This window comes from Ranitomeya imitator, chromosome 1, assembly GCF_032444005.1.
Source record: "Ranitomeya imitator isolate aRanImi1 chromosome 1, aRanImi1.pri, whole genome shotgun sequence".
NCBI classification, from domain to species: domain Eukaryota; kingdom Metazoa; phylum Chordata; class Amphibia; order Anura; family Dendrobatidae; genus Ranitomeya; species Ranitomeya imitator.
This window is the reverse complement of record NC_091282.1, coordinates 800717883-800739823: the sequence shown is the minus strand read 5'-3', so window position 1 is coordinate 800739823 and position 21941 is coordinate 800717883. Positions and strand designations below refer to the sequence as shown.

Sequence of the window (21941 nt, the reverse complement as noted above, 5' to 3'; positions counted from 1 at the left end):
TCTTCGGTATCTGACATCTCAGCGCACTACATGACGCCCGCTGCCCTGAGATGTGCGCCCCTTCACAGCGCTAACTGCATAGAACGGAGCAGCAGGGTAACGAGGAGGAGAGGTGAGTAATTTATTTTTTTAAATTAGCGAGTACATTGTGGTGGCCATAATATTGGATAGAGGACTATAGGGAGTGCATTATACTTATATGGAGGACTATGTGGAGAGCAGTATACTGTACATAATAATATGGTGAGTGCATTATAATGTACGGAGGACTATGGGGAGTGCATTATAATATACAGAGGACTATGGGGAGTGCATTATAATGTACAGAGGACTATGGGGAGTGCATTATAATGTACAGAGGACTATGGGGAGTGCATTATAATTTACAGAGGACTATGGGGAGTGCATTATAATGTAGAGAGGACCATAGGAAGTCCATTATACTGTATGGAGGACTATGGGGAGTGTATTATAATGTACGGAGGACTATGGGGAGTGCATTATAATGTACGGAGGACTATGAGGAGAGCATTAAAATGTACGGAGGACTATGGGGAGTGCATTATACTATACGGAGGCCTATGGGGAGTGCATTATACTGTATGGAGGACTATGGAGAGTGCATTATAATGTATTGAGGACTATGGGGAGTGCATTATATTGTATGGAGGACTATGGGGAGTGCATTATACTGTACAGATTACTATGTGAAGTGCATTATATTATACGGAGGACTATGGAGAGTGCATTATACTGTATGGAGGACTATGGGGAGTGCATTATACTCTACGGAGGACTATGGTGTGCATTATAATCTAAGGAGAACTATGCAGAGGAGGACTATGGAGAGTGCATTATAATGTACAGATGACCATGGGAAGTGCATTATACTGTATTATTATTATTATTTATTGTTATAGCGCCATTTATTCCATGGCGCTTTACATGTATTGAGGACTATGGGGAGTGCATTATACTGTACGGAGGACTATGCGGAGGACTATGGAGAGTGCATTATACTGTATGGAGGACTATGGGGTGTGCATTATATTGTACAGAGGCCTATGCGGAGGACTATGGAGATTGCATTATACTGTATGGAGGACTATGGAGAGTGCATTATACTGTATGGAGGACTATGGAGAGTGCATTGTAATGTATTGAGGACTATGGAGAGTTCATTATACTGTATAGAGGACTATGGGGAGTGCATTATACTGTACAGAGGACTATGTGAAGTGCATTATATTATACGGAGGACTATGCGGAGGAGGACTATGGAGAGTGCATTATACTGTATGTAGGACTATGGGGAGTGCATTATACTCTACGGAGGACTATGGTGTGCATTATACTGTATGGAGAACTATGTGGAGGAGGACTATGGAGAGTGCATTATAATGTACAGAGGACCATAGGAAGTGCATTGTACTGTATTGAGGACTATGGAGAGTGCATTGTACTGTATGGAGGACTATGGAGAGTGCATTGTACTGTATGGAGGACTATGGGGAGTGCATTATACTCTACAGAGGACTATGTTATGCATTATACTGTATGGAGAAGTATGCGGAGGAGGACTATGGAGAGTGCATTATAATGTACAGAGGACCATGGGGAGTGCATTATATTCTATGGATGACTATTTGGAGTGAATTATACTGTATAGTGGACTATGGGAAGTGCATTATACTGTACGGAGGACTATGCGGAGGAGGACTATGGAGAGTGCATTATACTGTATGGAGGACTATGGGGTGTGTATTATACTCTATGGTGGACTATGGGGTGCATTATACTATAGGTGTCATGATCCGTTCCAGGGTTTATTAGTGTCTGCCCTTTTTTGGAGGGATCATATCAAGGGTTAACTTTGCTCTGCCTCATTCTGCTCAGTGTGTGCAGTCTCGCACCCCTATTAAACTCCCCCTGGTGTTGGTTGCACTGTATTGCACTGCAGCTTCATGACAATAGGGAGGACTATGGGAAGTGCATTATACTATATGGAGGATTATGGGGGTGCATTATACTATATGAAGGACTATGGGATGTATTATATGGTATATAGGACAAAGGGGTGCGTTATACTGTATGGAGGACTATAGGGAGTGCATTATACTGTAGAGGACTGTGGAGAGTGCACTACACTTTATGGAGAATAGTGGGGAGTGCATTATATATGAAGGACTGTGAGAAGTGCATTATACTGTATGGAAGACTAGGAGGAGTGCATTTTACTATATGGAAAACTATGGTGAGTGCATTATATTGTATGGAGGACTATGGGGTGCATTATACTGTATGGAGAACTATGAGGAGTGCATTTTAATACATGGAGGAATATGAGAAGTGCATTATATACAGCGCACCCGCATGGTTCCCCTGCTCTTTCCATGCAGGGACGCTGACATACTCACCGCACTGACAGCGGCAGCGTCTGCACATTCCTTCCCCTCCTTCTTCTGTCCACGCCATACTGACTTCCTGCGGTGCGCCTAGTGCATGCGTGCACCTCCAAAGATGCCTCCAACCAATAACTGGGAGCAGAAGCGTAGCTAGGGTTTTTGTTCAGGGGGGGGGAAGCTTCTGAGTGGGTCTCTAACCAGGTAACCTTGATTACAACTTGGTGATGCACCCTAATAGTGGAGGAGAACCTCAGCAGATGACCGCGCTGTTACTAGAAGATAATCTTTATATAACGACCAAAATGGATATTACCGCCATATGGTCAGTGGTAGATATCAGTCCTACAGAACATAGATCACAGCACAGTTACAGATAATGACTTACCGCTGACGTTCTTTATGATGGAGTCGTCACTTTGCCCGTCTTTTCCATCTGGCCCAGACCGACATGACAACTTCTTCCAGCAATGACTCGGCTGCAGAGAATACAACAAAGACACATTTCACTTCTCATATTCCAGCCCCAACACCATCTATTCACAAACTGCACAAACTCCTCATCCTGCTGATACCCCAATACTGAGCCGCTGCTGCCGTATGTGACCCTATTACTGCACCTGATACCCCAATACTGAGCCGCTGCTGCCGTATGTGTCCCTATTACTGCACCTGATACCCCAATACTGAGCCGCTGCTGCCGTATGTGTCCCTATTACTGCACCTGATACCCCAATACTGAGCCTCTGCTGCCGTGTGTCCCTATTACTGCCCCTGATACCCCAATACTGAGCCGCTGCTGCCATGTGTCCCTATTACTGCACCTGATACCCCAATACTGAGCCGCTGCTGCCATGTGTCCCTATTATTGCACCTGATACCCCAATACTGAGCCGCTGCTGCTGTATGTGTCCCTATTACTACACCTGATATCCCAATACTGAGCCGCTGCTGCCGTATGTGTCCCTATTACTGCACCTGATACCCCAATACTGAGCCGCTGCTGCCGTATGTGTCCCTATTACTACACCTGATATCCCAATACTGAGCCGCTGCTGCCGTATGTGTCCCTATTACTGCACCTGAGGTGTGGTTCTGTGTGCCCTCTAAATTCTAAGACAACCCTCTATAATATAGCAATGCCAGGTGCAAGTGCCCTAGAAAAGTGCCCATATTTTGTCCCCTAGAAAGTAATATTGTCCTGTGTGCCCCTTTGATGGTCACAGTAACCTGAGTTCCCCTATAACAATAAGTGCAAACTTTACATTTAGTAATGTCCTGAGTCTGCCCCCTGTACAGCTCCCCTATACATAGTATGATGCTCTCTTATAATAATAATCTTTATTTTTATATAGCGCTAACATATTCCCGCAGCGCTTTACAGTTTTGCAAACATTATCATCACTGTCCCTGATGGGGCTCACAATCTAAATTCCCTATCAGTATGTCTTTGGAATGTGGGAGGAAACCGGAGTACCCGGAGGAAACCCACGCAAACAGCAAACACGGGGAGAACATACAAACTCCTTGCAGATGTTGTCCAAGGTGGGATTAGAACCCAAGACTCCAGTGCTGCAAGGCTGCAGTGCTATCCACTGAGCCACCGTGCTGCCCATGTATATACACAGTATACTGACCCCTTAGTAGCCTCCAAACTGTTTGATGGCTCCAACACTGTAATCCCCACACTGTATGATGCCCCTCTAGATAGCCTCCATATAGTATAATGCACAAGATAGTCTTCAATATAGTATAATGCACTCCCCATAGGCTTACTCTATATTGTATAATGCATCCCCCATAGGCAGACTCTATAGCACAAGGCAGCACCCATAGGCAGACTCTGTAGTATAAGGCAGCACCCCATAGGCAGACCCTGTAGTATTAGGCAGACCCCCCATAGGCAGACCCTGTAGTATTAGGCAGACCCTGTAGTATAAGACAGCACCCCCCCATAGGCAGATTCTGTAGTATAAGGCAGCACCCCTTAAAAAAATACTCACCTCTCTTCTTCCTGGTTACTGCGCTGCTCTGAGGTCCCGCTCGTCTCCTGACAGCGGGCGCTGGGCAGTGACTCATCGCTCTCACCGATGTCAGACGCTGACAGGGGAATGATGGGGGAAGGAGCGCAGCGCTCCTTCCCTCATGATTGCGGTCAGCTGTATCGGCTAAATGCCGGTACAGCTGACCCTGCGATGAAAGGCGAGCACTGCTGGCACCGGGCCCCCTCGCCTGCTCAGGGGCCCCATAGTGGCAGAGCAGGGAGATCTGCTCTGCCGCAGAAGGCAATTGTATCGGCGCGCTGCGCGCAGATAGTTACAGCGTAGCTCCGGGTGGGCCCCCTCTGAGCATCGGGCCCGGGGCGCCTGCATCCTCTGCCCCCCCCAGTAGCTACGCTGACTGGGAGGCATCTTGTGTAAAATGCACCCTCCCCAATAGGGAGGTGCCTGAGCAACCCTTATAGTTTGTTAGAAGTAGTCTGTGTGTGCAACAGTATGTTGCCAGGTCACTTATCCTTAGTTTAAATTAGTTATTTCCCTCTCCTGTATTGTTACTGTAGTCCTGTGTAGTTTATATGTGTCCCTGAAGCGACTTTGGTGGTACCTGAACCCTGTAGTCAAGTCGGCAGTACCTGAACCGTTGCCCGAGACCTCTGGGTCTGGACGAGAACCTATCCCCGAAGTCCACATTGTCCGTACTGTCTGTTAGTCTTCTAATCCTTCCTGTCGGTGACCCCGCTCCCGTGTTCCAATCCAGTGGACCCAACCACTGGGATCGGCAGCTGCAGTACAGGACACTGCGTAGTGGTGCAACCTGGCATTTAGGTGCAGCTCAAGCCTGATTTCACCTTCAGTAGATCCTGTGAACACCAGGTAACCACTTAGTTGCACCCCTCCTAGGTGAGCCCAGCCCCATGGCACAGTTGGTCCACGTACACCACCAGCGAGCGTGGTCAACACATTATACTATATAGAGGACTATGGGCAGTGCATTAACCCCTTTCCGATATCGGGCATAATAGTACGCTGATGTCGGACTCCCCGCCGGAGTCCACACCTTTCTGGGCACATGTCAGCTGATATATACAGCTGAGATGTGACCTCAACAGCCCTGGGTGGAATCGCGGTACACCTGCGGCTGTTAACCAGTTAAACTCGTGACCCTGTCACGTGATCGCCAGTCAACGATGGGATAGCATGACAACAGAGGTCTCCAGCACACCTCTATAGTTGTCAATGCCGAATTGCTATGCAAGTGAGCAATTCTGCTACATGCAGGCGATCTGATCATCGCCTGTATGTAGCAGAGACGATCGGATTATGGCAGCTTCTAATCTCCCATGGAAACTATTGACAAGGTAGCTAGAAGGAATATAGAGTGCACATAAGGTCTTATCCGAGATAATGGGAATATTCGTGAGAGATAATATAAATTCACTCACCTATTATGGTTCTGTGAGACACAACCACTGTACTTAGCATTGGCTCCTGCTGCAAGCCCCGATGTGATGATCCTTTGCTAGGTGAAGAGAATGGGGCATCAGACTGCGCTGCTCGCCTGTCAGGATAATGTACCAGAGAAGTCCAAGTAGATGTAATTAGGGTTGAGCGAAACGGGTCGAGATTTTTCAAAAGTTGCCGACTTTTGGCAAGCTCGGGTTTCATGAAACCCGACCCGACCCCAGTGTGGGGTCGGCCATGAAGTCGGCGATCTTTTGAATCTGGAATCGGAATTCCGATACCGATTCCCGATATGTTTAAGATATCGGGAATTGGTATCGGAATTCAGATTAAAGTGTAAAATAAAGAATTAAAATAAAAAATATCGCAATACTTACCCTCTGACGCGCCCTGGTACTAACCGGCAGTCTTCCTTCCTTAGAATCAGCCTTCCAGGACCTGGCGGTGACGTCGCGGCTTGTGATTGGCCGCGCGGCCGCCCATGTGACCAATCAGAAGCCGTGACGTCACCGAAGGTCCTGGAAGGGCTGATTCTTAGGAAGGAAGGCTGTCGGAAGGAAGCAGGGCGCTTCCGAGGGTGAGTATATTCCTATTAGGTATATACTCACCCTCGGAAGCGCCCTGCTTCCTTCCGACAGCCTTCCTTCCTAAGAATCAGCGCTTGAAGGACCTTCGGTGACGTCACGGCTTCTGATTGGTCGCACGAGCGGTCACATGGGCGGCCGCGCGGCCAATCACAAGCCGCGACGTCACCGCCAGGTCCTGGAAGGCTGATTCTAAGGAAGGAAGACTTGCGGTTAGTACCAGGGCGCGTCAGAGGGTAAGTATTGCGATATTTTTTATTTTAATTCTTTATTTTACACTAAAATATGGATCGCAGGGCCTGAAGGAGAGTTTCCGCTCCTTCAGACCCTGGGAACCATGGAAACCCAATGCACTGCATTGGGTTTCGAGTTTCGGACGACCCCGACCCCGACTTTTTTATAGGATCGGCCAATTTCACACGACCCGACTTTTGAAAAAGTCGGGTTTCGTGAAACCCGACCCGATCCTATAAAAGTAAAGGTCGCTCATCCCTAGATGTAATAGAGAATTACATTAGTCTATTCTCTATTACATCTACTTGGACTTCTCTGGTACATTATCCTGACAGGCGAGCAGCGCAGTCTGATGCCCCATTCTCTTCACCTAGTAATAGAAACTATTGAAGCATGCCAAAAGTGAAAAAAAATGTTTTTAAAAATATTTAAAAAATAAAAATATAAAAGTTCAAATCACCCCCCTTTCGCCCCATTCAAAATAAAAAGAATCAAACATACACATATTTTGTATTGCCGCGTTCAAAATCGCCCGATCTATCAATATAAAAATGTTAACCCGATCGTGAAACAGCGTAATGAGAAAAAAAGTCAAAACTCCAGAAGTACGTTTTTTTTGGTCGCCACAACATGGCATTAAAATGCAATGACGGGCGATCAAAATATCGTATCTGCACCAAAATGGTATAATTAAAAACTTCAGCTCAGCACACAAAATAAGCCCTCACCCAACCCGAGATCAAGAAAAATGGAGACGCTACGGGTATCGGGTAAAATGGCTCAATTTTTTTTTCTAACAAAGTTTGGAATTTTTTTTCACTACTTAGATAAAAAAGAACCTAGACATGTTTGGTGTCTATGAACTTGTAATGACCTGGAGAATCATAATGACAGCTCACGTTTAGCATTTAGTGAAGTGGTTAAAAAAAAAAACTGTGGGACTGCACTTTTTTTTGCAATTTCACCACACTTGGAATTTATTTCCCTTTTTCCAGTACATGATATGCTAAAACCAATAGTGTCATGCAACAGTACAACTCGTCCCGCAAAAAAACAAGCCCTCACATGGCCATTTTGACCAAAAAATAAAAAAAAATATGGCTCTGGGATAAAGGGCAATGAAAAACGAAAACGCAAAAACAGAAAATGGCCCAGGGGTTAAACGATATGGAGGATCATAGGGGGGTCGTATACTATATGGAGGACTATGGGGCCAATGTAACTATATGGAGGGCTATTTGGGGGCTATTATAATATATGGAGATCTCTGTGGGGGGCATTATAATATTTGGAGGGCTATATGCGAGCCTTTATACTTTATAGAGCGCTGTGTGGGGTCCATTATACTGTATGCAAGCAATTATACAGTGTGAAGATTTGAGTTGGGGCCATTCTACAGTGTGGAGAGGTGTGATGCCATTAGCTAGATGCACACGTTGCAGATTTACCTCTGGAATATTCTGCACGGATTCTTCCTCTCTTGGCAGAAAATGCAGTTAAAAATCCACATGGATTTGATGCGTTTTTGATGCCGATTTTCATGCGGATTTGTATGCGTTTTTGTAGGTTAAATAAAGATCTATTATTTAACAAAAAAGAATTGTGATGTCATTTCCTTGTCCAGCCTCTTCTTTTACATAATCCATTGAAGAATAATGTTTACACACAGACAGACAGACAGATAGAAAAAGCACCAAAAGAAAACAAAGGGTGCAAAAAATCCTTCCAGGTATGTACCAAACCTCATGCTATTATCCAGAAAAACGAAGGCAGCACTCCAATAGAAAAAATATGTGTAATTTATTGGCCCATTTGTGACGTTTCAGTCCAGGATGTGGACCTTTCTCAAGCCTTGAGAAAGGTCCACATCCTGGACTGAAACGTCACACATGGGCCAATAAATTACACATATTTTTTCTATTGGAGTGCTGCCTCTGTTTTTATGGATGATAGATAGATACAGTAGATAGATAGATAATCTATAGATAGATAAATTGATAGATAGAATAAAAAAAATGAAAAAAGTGGACATGCCTTAGATGTAATGCAAAGTTTTCCCAACCAATAATACAGAGCGGCCATTTATATGGATACACCTAAATAAAATGGGAATGGTTGGTGATATCAACATCCTGTTTGTGGCACATTAGTATATGGGAGGGGGGAAACTTTTCAAGATGGGTGGTAACCATAGCAGCCATTTTGAAGTTGGCCATTTTGGATCCCCTTAATTTTTCCAATGGGAAGAGGGTCATGTGACACATCAAACATACTGTGAATGTCACAAGCAAAACAATGGTGTGCTTGGTTTTAAACATAACTTTATTCTTTCATGAGTCATTTACAAGTTTATAACCACTTATAAAATGTGTTCAAAGTGTTGCCCACTGTGTTGGATTGTCAATGCAACCCTCTTCTCCCACTCTTGACACATTGATAGCAACACCGCAGAAGAAATGCTAGCACAGGCTTCCCGTGTCCGTTGTTTCAGATGCTGCACATCTCGTATCTTCACAGCATAGACAATTGCCTTCATATGACCCCAAAGATAAAAGTCTAAGGGGGTCAGATCGGGAGACCTTGGTGGCCATTCAACTGGCCCATGATCCAATAAAGTTACGTTAAAACCAAGCACACCATTGTTTTTCTTGTGAAATTCTCAATAAGTTTGATGTGTCACATGACCCTCTTCCCATTGGATTGGAAAAAATAGTGTTGGATCCAAAATGGCTGACAACAAAATGGCCGCCATGGTCACCACCCATCTTGAAAAGTTTCCCCCCTCCCATATACTAATATGTCACAAACAAGAAGTTGATATCACCAACCATTCCCATTTTATTTAGGTGTATCCATATAAAGGGCCGCTCTGTAGAATACATTTTCTCATGATAGATAGATCTATAGATAGATAATACCAAGCCTGATGTTTAGTAATAAACATAAAATGGTACATAAAGAGTTAACTAAAGACACACACACAAAAAAAAATCTTTATTTTTTATATAGCGCTAACATATTCCGCAGCACTTTACAGTTTGCACACATTATCATCGCTGTCCCCGATGGGACTCACAATCTAAATTCCCTATCAGTATGTCTTTGGAATGTGGGAGGAAACCGGAATACCCGGAGGAAACCCACACAAACACGGAGAGAACATACAAACTCTTTGCAGATGTTGTCCTTGGTGGGGTTTGAACCCAGGACTCCAGCGCTGCTGTGCTAACCACTGCGCCACCGTGCTGCCCCAAGACTTGCTGCATGAGACTTGTGTGAGTTTCTCGCAAGTGTGACCCCGGCTTTAACCCCTTCCCGACCTTTGACGCATACGCTGCGTCATGAAAGTCGGTGCCATTCCGACCCATGACGCAGCATATGCGTCATGGAAAGATCGCGTCCCTGCAGATCGGGTGAAAGGGTTAACTCCCATTTCACCCGATCTGCAGGGACAGGGGGAGTGGTAGTTTAGCCCAAGGGGGGTGGCTTCACCCCCTCGTGGCTACGATCGCTCTGATTGGCTGTTGAAAGTGAAACTGCCAATCAGAGCGATTTGTAATATTTCACCTAAAAAAATGGTGAAATATTACAATCCAGCCATGGCCGATGCTGCAATATCATCGGCCATGGCTGGACACACTAATGTGCACCCACCCCACCCCTCCGATCGCCCCCCCCAGCCCCCCGATCTGTGGTCTGCTCCCCTCGGTCCTGTGCTCCGCTCCCCCGTCCTCCTGCCCGCTCCCCCGTGCTCCAATCACACCCCCCGTGCTCCAAACCCCCCCGCACTCCGATCCCCCCTGCACAGTGATCCCCCCCGCACAGCGATTCCCCCCCCCGCACAGCGATTCCCCCCCCCCGTGCTCCGATCCACCCGCCCGCACAGCGATCCCCCACTCCGTGCTCCAATCCACCCCCCCGTGTTCCGATCCACCCCCCCGTACTCCGACGCCCCCCCCGTGCCCTGATCTCCCCCCCCTTATACTTACCTGGCCTCCCGGGGACCGTCCGTCTTCTTTCCTGGGCGCCGCCATCTTCCAAAATGGCGGGCGCATCTGCAGTGCGCCCGCCGAATCTGCCGGCCGGCAGATTCGTTCCAGAGTGAATTTTGATCACTGAGATAGGTTATATCTCAGTGATCAAAATATAAAAAAAAAAAGTAAATGACCCCCCCCCCCCCCTTTGTCACCCCCATAGGTAGGGACAATAAAAAAAATAATTTTTTTTTTCCACTAAGGTTGGGGTAAGAACTAGGGTTAGGGTTAGGGGTAGGGTTAGGGGTAGGGTTAGGGGTAGGGTTAGGGTTTCGGTATGTGCACACGTATTCTGGTCCTATGCGGATTTTTCCGCTGCGGATTTGATAAATCCGCAATGCTAAACCGCTGCGGATTTATGGCGGATTTACCATGTTTTTTCTGCGCATTTCAATGCGGTTTTACAACAGCGATTTTCTATTTGAGCAGTTGTAAAACCGCTGCGGAATCCGCAGAAAGAAGTGACATGCTGCGGAATGTAAACCGCTGCGTTTCCGTGCAGTTTTTCTGCAGCATGTGTACAGCGATTTTTGTTTTCCATAGGTTTGCATTGAACTGTAAACTCATGGGAAACTGCTGCGGATCCGCAGCGTTTTCCGCAGCGTGTGCACATACCTTTAGAATTAGGCTATGTGCACACGGTGCGGATTTGGCTGCGGATCCGCAGCGGATTGGCCGCTGCGGATTCGCAGCAGTGTTCCATCAGGTTTACAGTACCATGTAAACATATGGAAAGCCAAATCCGCTGTGCCCATGGTGCGGAAAATACCGCGCGGGAACGCTGCGTTGTATTGTCCGCAGCATGTCAATTCTTTGTGCGGATTCCGCAGCGTTTTACACCTGTTCCTCAATAGGAATCCGCAGGTGAAATCCGGACAAAAAACACTGGAAATCCGCGGTAAATCCGCAGGTAAAACGCAGTGCCTTTTACCCGCGGATTTTTCAAAAATGGTGCGGAAAAATCTCACACGAATCCGCAACGTGGGCACATAGCCTTAGGGCTAGGGTTGGGTTGGAATTAGGGTTGTGGTTAGGGTTAGGGGTGTGTTAGGGTTACGGGTGTGTTGGGGTTAGGGTTGTGATTAGGGTTACGGCTACAGTTGGGATAAGGGTTAGGGGTGTGTTGGAGTTAGAATTGAGGGGTTTCCACTGTTTAGGCACATCAGGGGGTCTCCAAACGCAACATGGCGCCACCATTGATTCCAGCCAATCTTGTATTCAAAAAGTCAAATGGTGCTCCCTCACTTCCGAGCCCCGACGTGCACCCAAACAGTGGTTTACCCCCACATATGGGGTACCAGCATACTCAGGACAAACTGCGCAACAATTACTGGGGTCCAATTTCTCCTGTTACCCTTGTGAAAATAAAGAAATGCTTGCTAAAACATCATTTTTGAGGAAAGAAAAATGATTTTTTATTTTCACGGCTCTGCGTTGTAAACGTCTGTGAAGCACTTGGGGGTTCAAAGTGCTCACCACATATCTAGATAAGTTCCTTGGGGGGTCTAGTTTCTAAAATGGGGTCACTTGTGGGGGGTTTCTACTGTTTAGGCACACCAGGGGCTCTGCAAACGCAATGTGACGCCCGCAGACCATTCCATCAAAGTCTGCATTTCAAAAGTCACTACTTCCCTTCTGAGCCCCGACGTGTGCCCAAACAGTGGTTTACCCCCACACATGGGGTATCAGCGTACTCAGGAGAAACTGGACAACAACTTTTGGGGTCCAATTTCTCCTGTAACCCTTGGGAAAATAAAAAATTCTGGGCTAAATAATTATTATTGAGGAAAGAAAACGTATTTATTATTTTCACGGCTCTGCATTATAAACTTCTATGAAGCACTTGGGGGTTCAAAGTGCTCACCACACATCTAGATAAGTTCCTTTCGGGGTCTAGTTTCCAAAATGGGGTCACTTGTGGGGGGTTTCTACTGTTTAGGCACATCAGGGGCTCTGCAAACGCAACGTGACGCCCGCAGAGCATTCCATCAAAGTCTGCATTTCAAAACGTCACTACTTCAATTCCGAGCCCCGGCATGTGCCCAAACAGTAGTTTACCCCCACATATGGGGTATCAGCGTACTCAGGAGAAACTGGACAACAACTTTTGGGGTCAAATTTCTCCTGTTATCCTTTGTAAAATAAAAAATTGCAGGCTAAAAGATCATTTTTGAGAAAATATATATATTTTTTTTTTTTCATGGCTCTGCGTTATAAACTTCTGTGAAGCACTTGGGGGTTCAAAGTCCTCACCACACATCTAGATTAGTTCCTTTGGGGGTCTAGTTTCCAAAATGGGGTCATTTCTGGGGGATCTCCAATGTTTAGGCACACAGGGGCTCTCCAAACGTGACATGGTGTCCGCTAATGATTGGAGCTAATTTTCCATTTAAATAGCCAAAAGGCGTGCCATCCCTTCCGAGCCCTGCCGTGCGCCCAAACAGTGGTTTACCCCCACATATGGGGTATCAGCGTACTCAGGACAAACTGGACAACAATATTTGGGGTCCAATTTCTCCTATTATCCTTGGCAAAATAGGAAATTCCAGGCTAAAATATCATTTTTGAGGAAAGAAAAAATATTTTTTATTTTCATGGCTCTGCGTTATAAACTTCTGTGAAGCACCTGGGGGTTTAAAGTGCTCAATATGCATCTAGATAAGTTCCTTGGGGGGTCTAGTTTCCAAAATGGGGTCACTTGTGGGGGAGCTCCAATGCATAGGCACACAGGGGCTCTCCAAACGCGACATGGTGTCCGCTAACAATTGGAGCTAATTTTCCATTCAAAAAGTCAAATGGCGCGCCTTCCCTTCCGAGCCCTGCCGTGTGCCCAAACAGTGGTTTACCCCCACATATGAGGTATCGGCGTACTCGGGAGAAATTGCCCAACAAATTTTATGATCCATTTTATTCTACTGCCCATGTGAAAATGAAAAAATTGAGGCGAAAAGAATTTTTTTGTGAAAAAAAAGTACTTTTTCATTTTTACAGATCAATTTGTGAAGCACCTGAGGGTTTAAAGTGCTCACTAGGCATCTAAATAAGTTCCTTGGGGGGTCTAGTTTCCCAAATGGGGTCACTTGTGGGGGAGCGCCAATGTTTAGGCACACAGGAGCTCTCCAAACGCGACATGGTGTCCGCTAACGAGGGAAATAATTTTTCATTCAAAAAGTCAAATGGCGCTCCTTCCCTTCCGAGCCTTACCATGTGCCCAAACAGTGGTTTACCCCCACATATGAGGTATCGGCGTACTCAGGAGAAATTGCCCAACACATTTTAGGATCCATTTTATCCTGTTGCCCATGTGAAAATGAAAAAATTGAGGCTAAAAAAATTTTTTGTGAAAAAAAAGTACTTTTTCATTTTTACGGATCAATTTGTGAAGCACCTGGGGGTTCAAAGTGCTCACTATGCATCTAGATAAGTTCCTTGGGGCGTCTAGTTTCCAAAATGGGGTCACTTGTGGGGGAGCTCCAATTTTTAGGCACACGGGGGCTCTCCAAACGTGACATGGTGTCCGCTAAAGAGTGGAGCCAATTTTTGATTCAAAAAGTCAAATGGCGCTCCTTCCCTTCCAAACCCTGCCGTGCGCCCAAACAGTGGTTTACCCCCACATATGAGGTATCAGTGCACTCAGGACAAATTGGACAACAACTTTCGTGGTTCAGTTTCTCCTTTTACCATTGGGAAAATAAAAAAATTGTTGCTAAAAGATAATTTTTGTGACTAAAAAGTTAAATGTTCATTTTTTCCTTCCATGTTGCTTCTGCTGTTGTGAAGCACCTGAAGGGTTAATAAACTTCTTGAATGTGGTTTTGAGTACCTTGAGGGGTGCAGTTTTTAGAATGGTGTCACTTTTGGGTATTTTCAGCCATACAGACCCCTCAAACTGCCTTCAAATGTGAGGTGGTCCCTAAAAAAATGGTTTTGTAAATTTCGTTGTAAAAATGACAAATCGCTGGTCAAATTTTAACCCTTATAACTTCCTAACAAAAAAAAATTTTGTTTCCAAAATTGTGCTGATGTAAAGTAGACATGTGGGAAATGTTATTTATTAACTATTTTGTGTCACATATCTCTCTGGTTTAACAGAATAAAAATTAAAAATGTGAAAATTGCGAAATTTTCAAAATTTTCGCCAAATTTCCATTTTTATCACAAATAAACGCAGAATTTATTGACCTAAATTTACCACTAACATGAAGCCCAATATGTCACGAAAAAACAATCTCAGAACCGCTAGGATCCGTTGAAGCGTTCCTGAGTTATTACCTCATAAAGGGACACTGGTCAGAATTGCAAAAAACGGCAAGGTCTTTAAGGTCAAAATAGGCTGGGTCATGAAGGGGTTAAACGCAATATCGGTTTAATTTTTTTTAAAAATGGCGTGGCCTCCCACACAATTTTCCAAACCAGAGAGGGAAAGCCAGCGACTGGGGGCCAATGTTTACAGCTTGGGAAGGGGGTAATACCCATGGAGCTTCTCAGGCTATTAAAGGGAACCTGTCACCTGAATTTGGCGGGACCGGTTTTCGGTCATATGGGCGGAGTTTTCGGGTTTTTGATTCACCCTTTCCTTACCCGCTGGCTGCATGCTGGCCACAATATTGGATTGAAGTTCATTCTCTGTCCTCCGTAGTACACGCCTGCGCAAGCCCACCTCTCCGCGCTCGGGGCACAACAAGCCCACCTCCCAGCGCTCGGGGCACAACAAGCCCACCTCCCAGCGCTCGGGGCACAACAAGCCCACCTCCCAGCGCTCGGGGCACAACAAGCCCACCTCCCAGCGCTCGGGGCACAACAAGCCCACCTCCCAGCGCTCGGGGCACAACAAGCCCACCTCTCCGCGCTCGGGGCACAACAAGCCCACCTCTCCGCGCTCGGGGCACAATAAGCCCACCTCTCCGCGCTCGGGGCACAACAAGCCCACCTCCCAGCGCTCGGGGCACAACAAGCCCACCTCTCCGCGCTCGGGGCACAATAAGCCCACCTCTCCGCGCTCGGGGCACAACAAGCCCACCTCCCAGCGCTCGGGGCACAACAAGCCCCAAGCATACAAGGTCTAGATCAGCTTCACAAGTCTCCTCAAAAACAGCTCTGGATAAATGTATACGATTCTTTTTTTGACAGCCGCGGCATCTTTTCAGTCACCTGACATGTGCTGATCACGTGACAGCCAGCAGGCGGGGGCGCGCACGTCAGAGGAGATCGTGGAGGCAGTGGGGGCGCGCCCGGCAGCCGGTGTGTGAGGGAGAAGCCGCGCTCCGGAGGGGGCGGTGGAGTTTCAGCGGACGTAACGGCCTCCATGCCGGCACCCAAGAGGCTTCATGAACAGTGAGAGAAGCGGGACGTCGCCGGTATGAGTCTCTCCGGGCTTCAGTCACCGGAGGAGAACGGCGAGTGTGACTGGGAGGAAGAAGAAGAGGAGGACGGGGAGGCCGGGGGAGAGGAAGGGCAGGACCACCGGTGTACCTCCTCCCGCCGGCGCTGCCGTTCTCCCATGTCCCGGGGCCTGGAGCTGCACCTGACCGGCCATGATTTCCCCCCGGTGCCGGGGCTGGCCGGGTCCCCCTCGGAGGGTGAGGACGGGGAGGAGCGGCTGCAGCTCCCGGGCCGGCGGAGGACGCGCTCCAGCAGCTCCCGGCACCGCTATGAGGTAGTGACGGAGCTGGGCGCGGAGGAGGTGCGCTGGTTCTACCGGGAGGAGAAGAAGAGCTGGAAGCCGTTCATCGGGTACGACTCCCTGCGCATCGAGCTGGCCTTCCGCCGCCTGCTGGAGCTGAGCGCCGCCCCGGAGGGGGAAGCCACCGCGGAGGAGGCAGAGGCTGAGCCGGGGGCCGCTGGCCTGGACCTCATCACCATCGGTGCCATGGGAAAGATCGAGCCGGTGTGCGTCCGGAGCGGCCTGTACGAGGTGGACGTCACCGAGGGGGAGTGCTACCCGGTGTACTGGAACCGTAAGTGACAACTGCCCTAACGTTCAGTGGGTGCCCCAAAACTCCCCCACAACATCCTGTGTGTCTGTGCACCACGACTCCCCCAACATCCCGTGTGTGCCCCACAACTCGCCCCAACATCCCGTGTATGTGTGCCCCACGACTGCCTCCCCGACGTCCCGTGTGTGGGTGCCCCACGACTGCCTCCCCGACGTCCCGTGTGTGGGTGCCCCACGACTGCCTCCCCGACGTCCCGTGGGTGTGCACCTCACAACTCCTTCCCCCTCCCAACATCTGCTTTCTGTGATAACATTACCTGACATCCTATAACGCCCCTGAAATGTCCGCTGTACCTGCCACCCCCAACCTTTCCCTAGCTCGTCCTTGCACTATACTTGTCTGTCCATCTCGAGTGGCCCCTTTCGCTTGCTTTAATGCCATCCTTGCCCGCTCTCTCCATGTTCTACCTCCAGTGGATCCTGGGTTTTCCTTTTTTTTTTTTTTTTTTTCTTCTAGGATTTCTTCATCCACCTGTTGGATACATAAAGTGCATTTTTTTTTAACTTTCTTTTGTTCTACAAGGTTTTGTGTAATGTGTTGGCCCTCTGCAGATGTGTGAGTCTGCTTGCTCTTTCTGCTGTGGATTGCACCCACAGTAATGTAACATAGTAACATAGTTAGTAAGGCCGAAAAAAGACATTTGTCCATCCAGTTCAGCCTATATTCCATCATAATAAATACCCAGATCTACGTCCTTCTACAGAACCTAATAATTGTATGATACAATATTGTTCTGCTCCAGGAAGACATCCAGGCCTCTCTTGAACCCCTCGACTGAGTTCGCCATCACCACCTCCTCAGGCAAGCAATTCCAGATTCTCACTGCCCTAACAGTAAAGAATCCTCTTCTATGTTGGTGGAAAAACCTTCTCTCCTCCAGACGCAAAGAATGCCCCCTTGTGCCCGTCACCTTCCTTGGTATAAACAGATCCTCAGCGAGATATTTGTATTGTCCCCTTATATACTTATACATGGTTATTAGATCGCCCCTCAGTCGTCTTTTTTCTAGACTAAATAATCCTAATTTCGCTAATCTATCTGGGTATTGTAGTTCTCCCATCCCCTTTATTAATTTTGTTGCCCTCCTTTGTACTCTCTCTAGTTCCATTATATCCTTCCTGAGCACCGGTGCCCAAAACTGGACACAGTACTCCATGTGCGGTGGAAGCTGTAAAAGTCATTCCCAGACCCCACTGGTTATAATGGGGTCTGGCAGGATACCAGTGCAGACTGCAGTAAACCTGTTACCAACAGCTACAGTGGTGAGAGCAGAGCATTAGGGTATGTTTCCGCAATCAGGAAACGATGCGTGAGCCGCAGCGTCAAACACACAGAATCCAGATGTTACAGCATAGTGGAGGGGATTTCATGAAATCCCATCTCCACTGTGCGGTAAAACACGCAGGCGGCAGACCCGCATAAACGGAAATGCGGCGTGTCTTTTCAGAACGCAGCATGTCTGTTTACAAAGCGGCGACGCTCCGTCGCCGCACCATAAATTTACCATAGACTATTATTAGATTCAATAAAATCGTATCTAATGAATAGTCACATGCGTCGAAACTGCGTACACGCAGATTACTGCGCATGTCTTCCGGCTCACCTGTTCCGCCGCCGGAAGTCCCTCGTCCACTGCAGTTCTCGCGATAACTTATCTTATCGCGAGAACTGCCGTGCACGTGACCGGGAGTTATCTCCGGTCACTAGTCTGGTTCTCACAAACAGCTGATCAGCTGATTGTGAGAACGCTGTAGTGTAGGTGATCGCTGGAGAGGTATCTCCGGCGATCATCTACCGGCTCTGCTACATCTGGATGTCGGGCATCCAGATGTAGCAGAGCTGGACTCATCTATACTGTGTGCACATACAACATGCAACATACATGCATGTTGTCGGATGGTGTATGCACCATGCAACTTGTAACATGCGACATGCACCATACAACATGCAACATACACCATACAACACATACATACAGTACATACATATAGACCTAAAGTACATTAAACAAAGTACATACTCACCATCACTTGTCACTTTGATCCCCGAAGCCAGTGTCACCTGTAAAAAATATTAAAATAATAAACAAACACTATACTTCCTGATCTGCAGAAATCCAATAAAAACGAAGTGTCCCACGACGATCTCCCGTGGAGAGCAGCAGCATCAGCTGATGCGACCGCTCTCCAGGGGCTCCAGGAATTCAATGAAGGAAGGTATCCTTCTGCACTGTATTCCTCCGCCACTGTAAAAAATAGTCCCTAGTCTCACTTGTGGTACTGCTGTGTGAGAAAGTTCCCACGCAGCAATGCCATAAAGTGAGACCCTGAACTCAGGTAACCTCAGTGATTCACTGCAGGAGCCAATAGACATTTTGTAAGTGTGTCACTGGAGGTCCTATAGAGCAGTGACATCACCCGATGTCACTGTTCTATAGGGGAGATCGTCGGGGGACGCTAGTTATTAATTGTACTACGGCGGACAGGTAGTATACGGTTTATTATTTTTAACCTAGCTTAATGTCACCTTACAATAGCAAGATGACATTAACCCCTTATTACCCCATATCCCACCACTACACGGGAGTGGGAAGAGAGGGGCTAAGTGCCGGAATTGGCGCATCTTACCGATGCGCCATTTCTGGGGCGGCTGGGGGCTGGTATTTGTAGCCGGGGGGGTGGGGGCAATAACTCCTGCGCAATTTTCTGCCAGCATCAATAGTAAAAAAGTTGGTCCGGGATGGGGAGTAGGGAGGGGCCAATTTGCGGCCGGACTGTCGGCCGCGACCAATCAGCACCTCGGGATTTCCGTTACAGACAGAAAAACAGACGGAAGTACCTCTTAGATGATTATATAGATAGATGGATAATCTATCTATAGATATATTTATAGATAGATATATCTATAGATATACTAAATATCGGGCTTGGTATTATCTATCTATCGATATATCTATCTAGCTATCTATCGATGGATATATTTATAGATGGATAATAGATACAATAGATAGATATGATAGATCTATCTATTATCTATCCCATATCTTTCATCTATCTATTATCGTATCTATCTATTATCTATCCATCCATCTATCTATTATCTATCATCTGTCTGTGTGTAAACATTATTCTTCAATGGAGTATGTAAATGAAGAGGTTGGACAAGAAATGACATCACCCTTTTTTTTTGGTATATCTTTATTGAGCTTACAAAAACCCGCATTAAAAAAAGCATCAAAAAACGCAGGTGACCTGCCAGTGACCTCAGGTGCAGATTTTACCTGCGTTAAATCCTGATGCAATCCTGAACATGGACACATCTATATAGATAGATAGATAGATAGATAGATAGATAGATAGATAGATGTGTCCACATTCAGGATTGCATCAGGATTTGGTCAGTATTTTATGCAGGTAAAATCCTGACCAAATCTGCACCTGAGATCACTGGCAGGTCACCTGCGTTGTCCTTGCATTGTTTCAGTAATGTAAAGACATGCTGCGTCCTTAAAAGACGCGCCGCATGTCCGTTTCCGCGGGTATGCCGCATGCGTCTTTTAATGCATAGTGGAGACGGGATTTCATGAAATTCCCTCCACTATGCTGTAACATCTGGACGCTGCGAGTTTCACGCTGCGGCTCAATGCAGCGTCAAACACGCAGCGTTTCCTGAACGTGGAAACATACCCTAAGCGGTACTTCCGTCTTTCTGTCGGCAACTTCCGTAACGGAAATCCTGCGTTGCTGATTGGTCTCGCCAGCTGCCTGTCATGGCTGCCGCGACCAATCAGCGATGGGCACTGTCCGATTAGTCCCTCCCCTGCAGTCAGTGCTCGGTGCCCGCTCCGTAATCCCCTCCAGTCACCGCTCACACAGGGTTAATGCCAGCGGTAACGGGCCGCTGGTACCGCACTCTGTTACCGCTGCTATTAACCCTGTGTGTCCCCCACTTTTTTACTACTGATGCTGCCTATGCAGCATCAATAGTAAAAAGATGTAATGTTAAAAATAATTTAAAAAACCCACTATTCTCACCTTCCGTCATCTGACGATGCGCTCTCGCCAGCCGCCATCTTCTGTTCCCGGAGATGCATTGCGAAATTACCCAGAAGACTTAGCGGTCTTGCGAGACCGCTAAGTCATCTGGGTAATTTCGAAATGCATCCTGGGAACGGAAGATGGCGGCAGCCGCGCGCCCATCACCAGAGTTTCGCTGGATCCTAGGGGGTGAGTATATAACTATTTTTTATTTTAATTATTTTTTTAACGGATGTGGTGCCCACACTGCTAAATACTGCGTGGCAGGGTTATATACGTGGGCTGTGCTATATACCATGTGCCCTGTGTTATATGTTACGTGGGCTGTGTGATATACTGCGTGGGCTGTGTGATATACTGCGTGGGCTGTGTGATATACTGCGTGGGCTGTGTGATATACTGCGTGGCCAGTGTGATATACTGCGTGGCCAGTGTGATATATAGTATGTGGGCTGTGTTATATACTGTTTGGGCTGTGTTATATACTGCGTGGCCACTGTCATATACTGCGTGGCCTGTATTAATTCATCGGGTATTCTACAATATGTATGTATGTATGTATATGGCAGCCACATAGTATATAGCACAGGCCACGTAGTATTTGCTATATACTACGTGGCTGCTATATACATACAGTAAAGACCAAAAGTTTGGACACACCTTCTCATTTAGGCTACGTTCACATTTGCGACGCAACGCACAACGCAAACAAAAACGCACGCTATAACGCATAGTTTTGCGACGCATGCGTCCTTTTTTGCCGAATTTTGGACGCAAAAAAAATGCATCTTGCTGCGTCCTCTGCGCCCTAACGCTTGCGGCAAAAAAACGCATGCATCGCAAAACGCATGCAAACGCATGTCCATGCGCCCCCATGTTAAGTATAGGGGCGCATGCGTCGCCGCGGCTGCGCCCGGCAGAACGCAAATGTGAACTTAGCCTTAAAGATTTTTTTGTATTTTCATGACTATGAAAATTGTACATTCACACTGAAGGCATCAAAACTATGAATTAACACATGTGGAATTATATACTTAACAAAAAAGTGTGAAACAACTGAAAATATGTCTTTATATTCTAGGTTCTTCAAAGTAGCCACCTTTTGCTTTGATGACTGCTTTGCACACTCTTGGCATTATCTTGATGAGCTTCAAGAGGTAGTCACTGGAAATTGTCTTCCAACAATCTTGAAG

General features: G+C 46.9%; 1 protein-coding gene and 1 long non-coding RNA gene across 4 annotated transcripts in view; one reads left to right on the top strand and one right to left on the bottom strand.

Annotated features, from left to right (window-relative positions):
• LOC138658136 (uncharacterized) overlaps positions 1 to 15408 on the bottom strand; it is a 107459-nt gene extending 92051 nt beyond the window's left edge. For both annotated transcript variants that reach the window (XR_011317357.1, XR_011317358.1), the window contains exon 1: positions 15297 to 15408. This is a non-coding gene — a long non-coding RNA (uncharacterized lncRNA). The remainder of the gene's footprint in view (positions 1 to 15296) is intronic.
• A 506-nt stretch (positions 15409 to 15914) lies between these two features.
• Positions 15915 to 21941, top strand: part of DDHD1 (DDHD domain containing 1) — a 53363-nt gene continuing 47336 nt past the window's right edge. Inside the window, exon 1 of one of the 2 annotated variants that reach the window (XM_069738577.1) lies at positions 15915 to 16672. In XM_069738577.1, coding sequence (XP_069594678.1) covers positions 16075 to 16672 — 598 coding nt within the window. In that variant the 5' untranslated portion in view covers positions 15915 to 16074. The remainder of the gene's footprint in view (positions 16673 to 21941) is intronic. The other variant, XM_069738584.1, reaches the window with a different exon arrangement.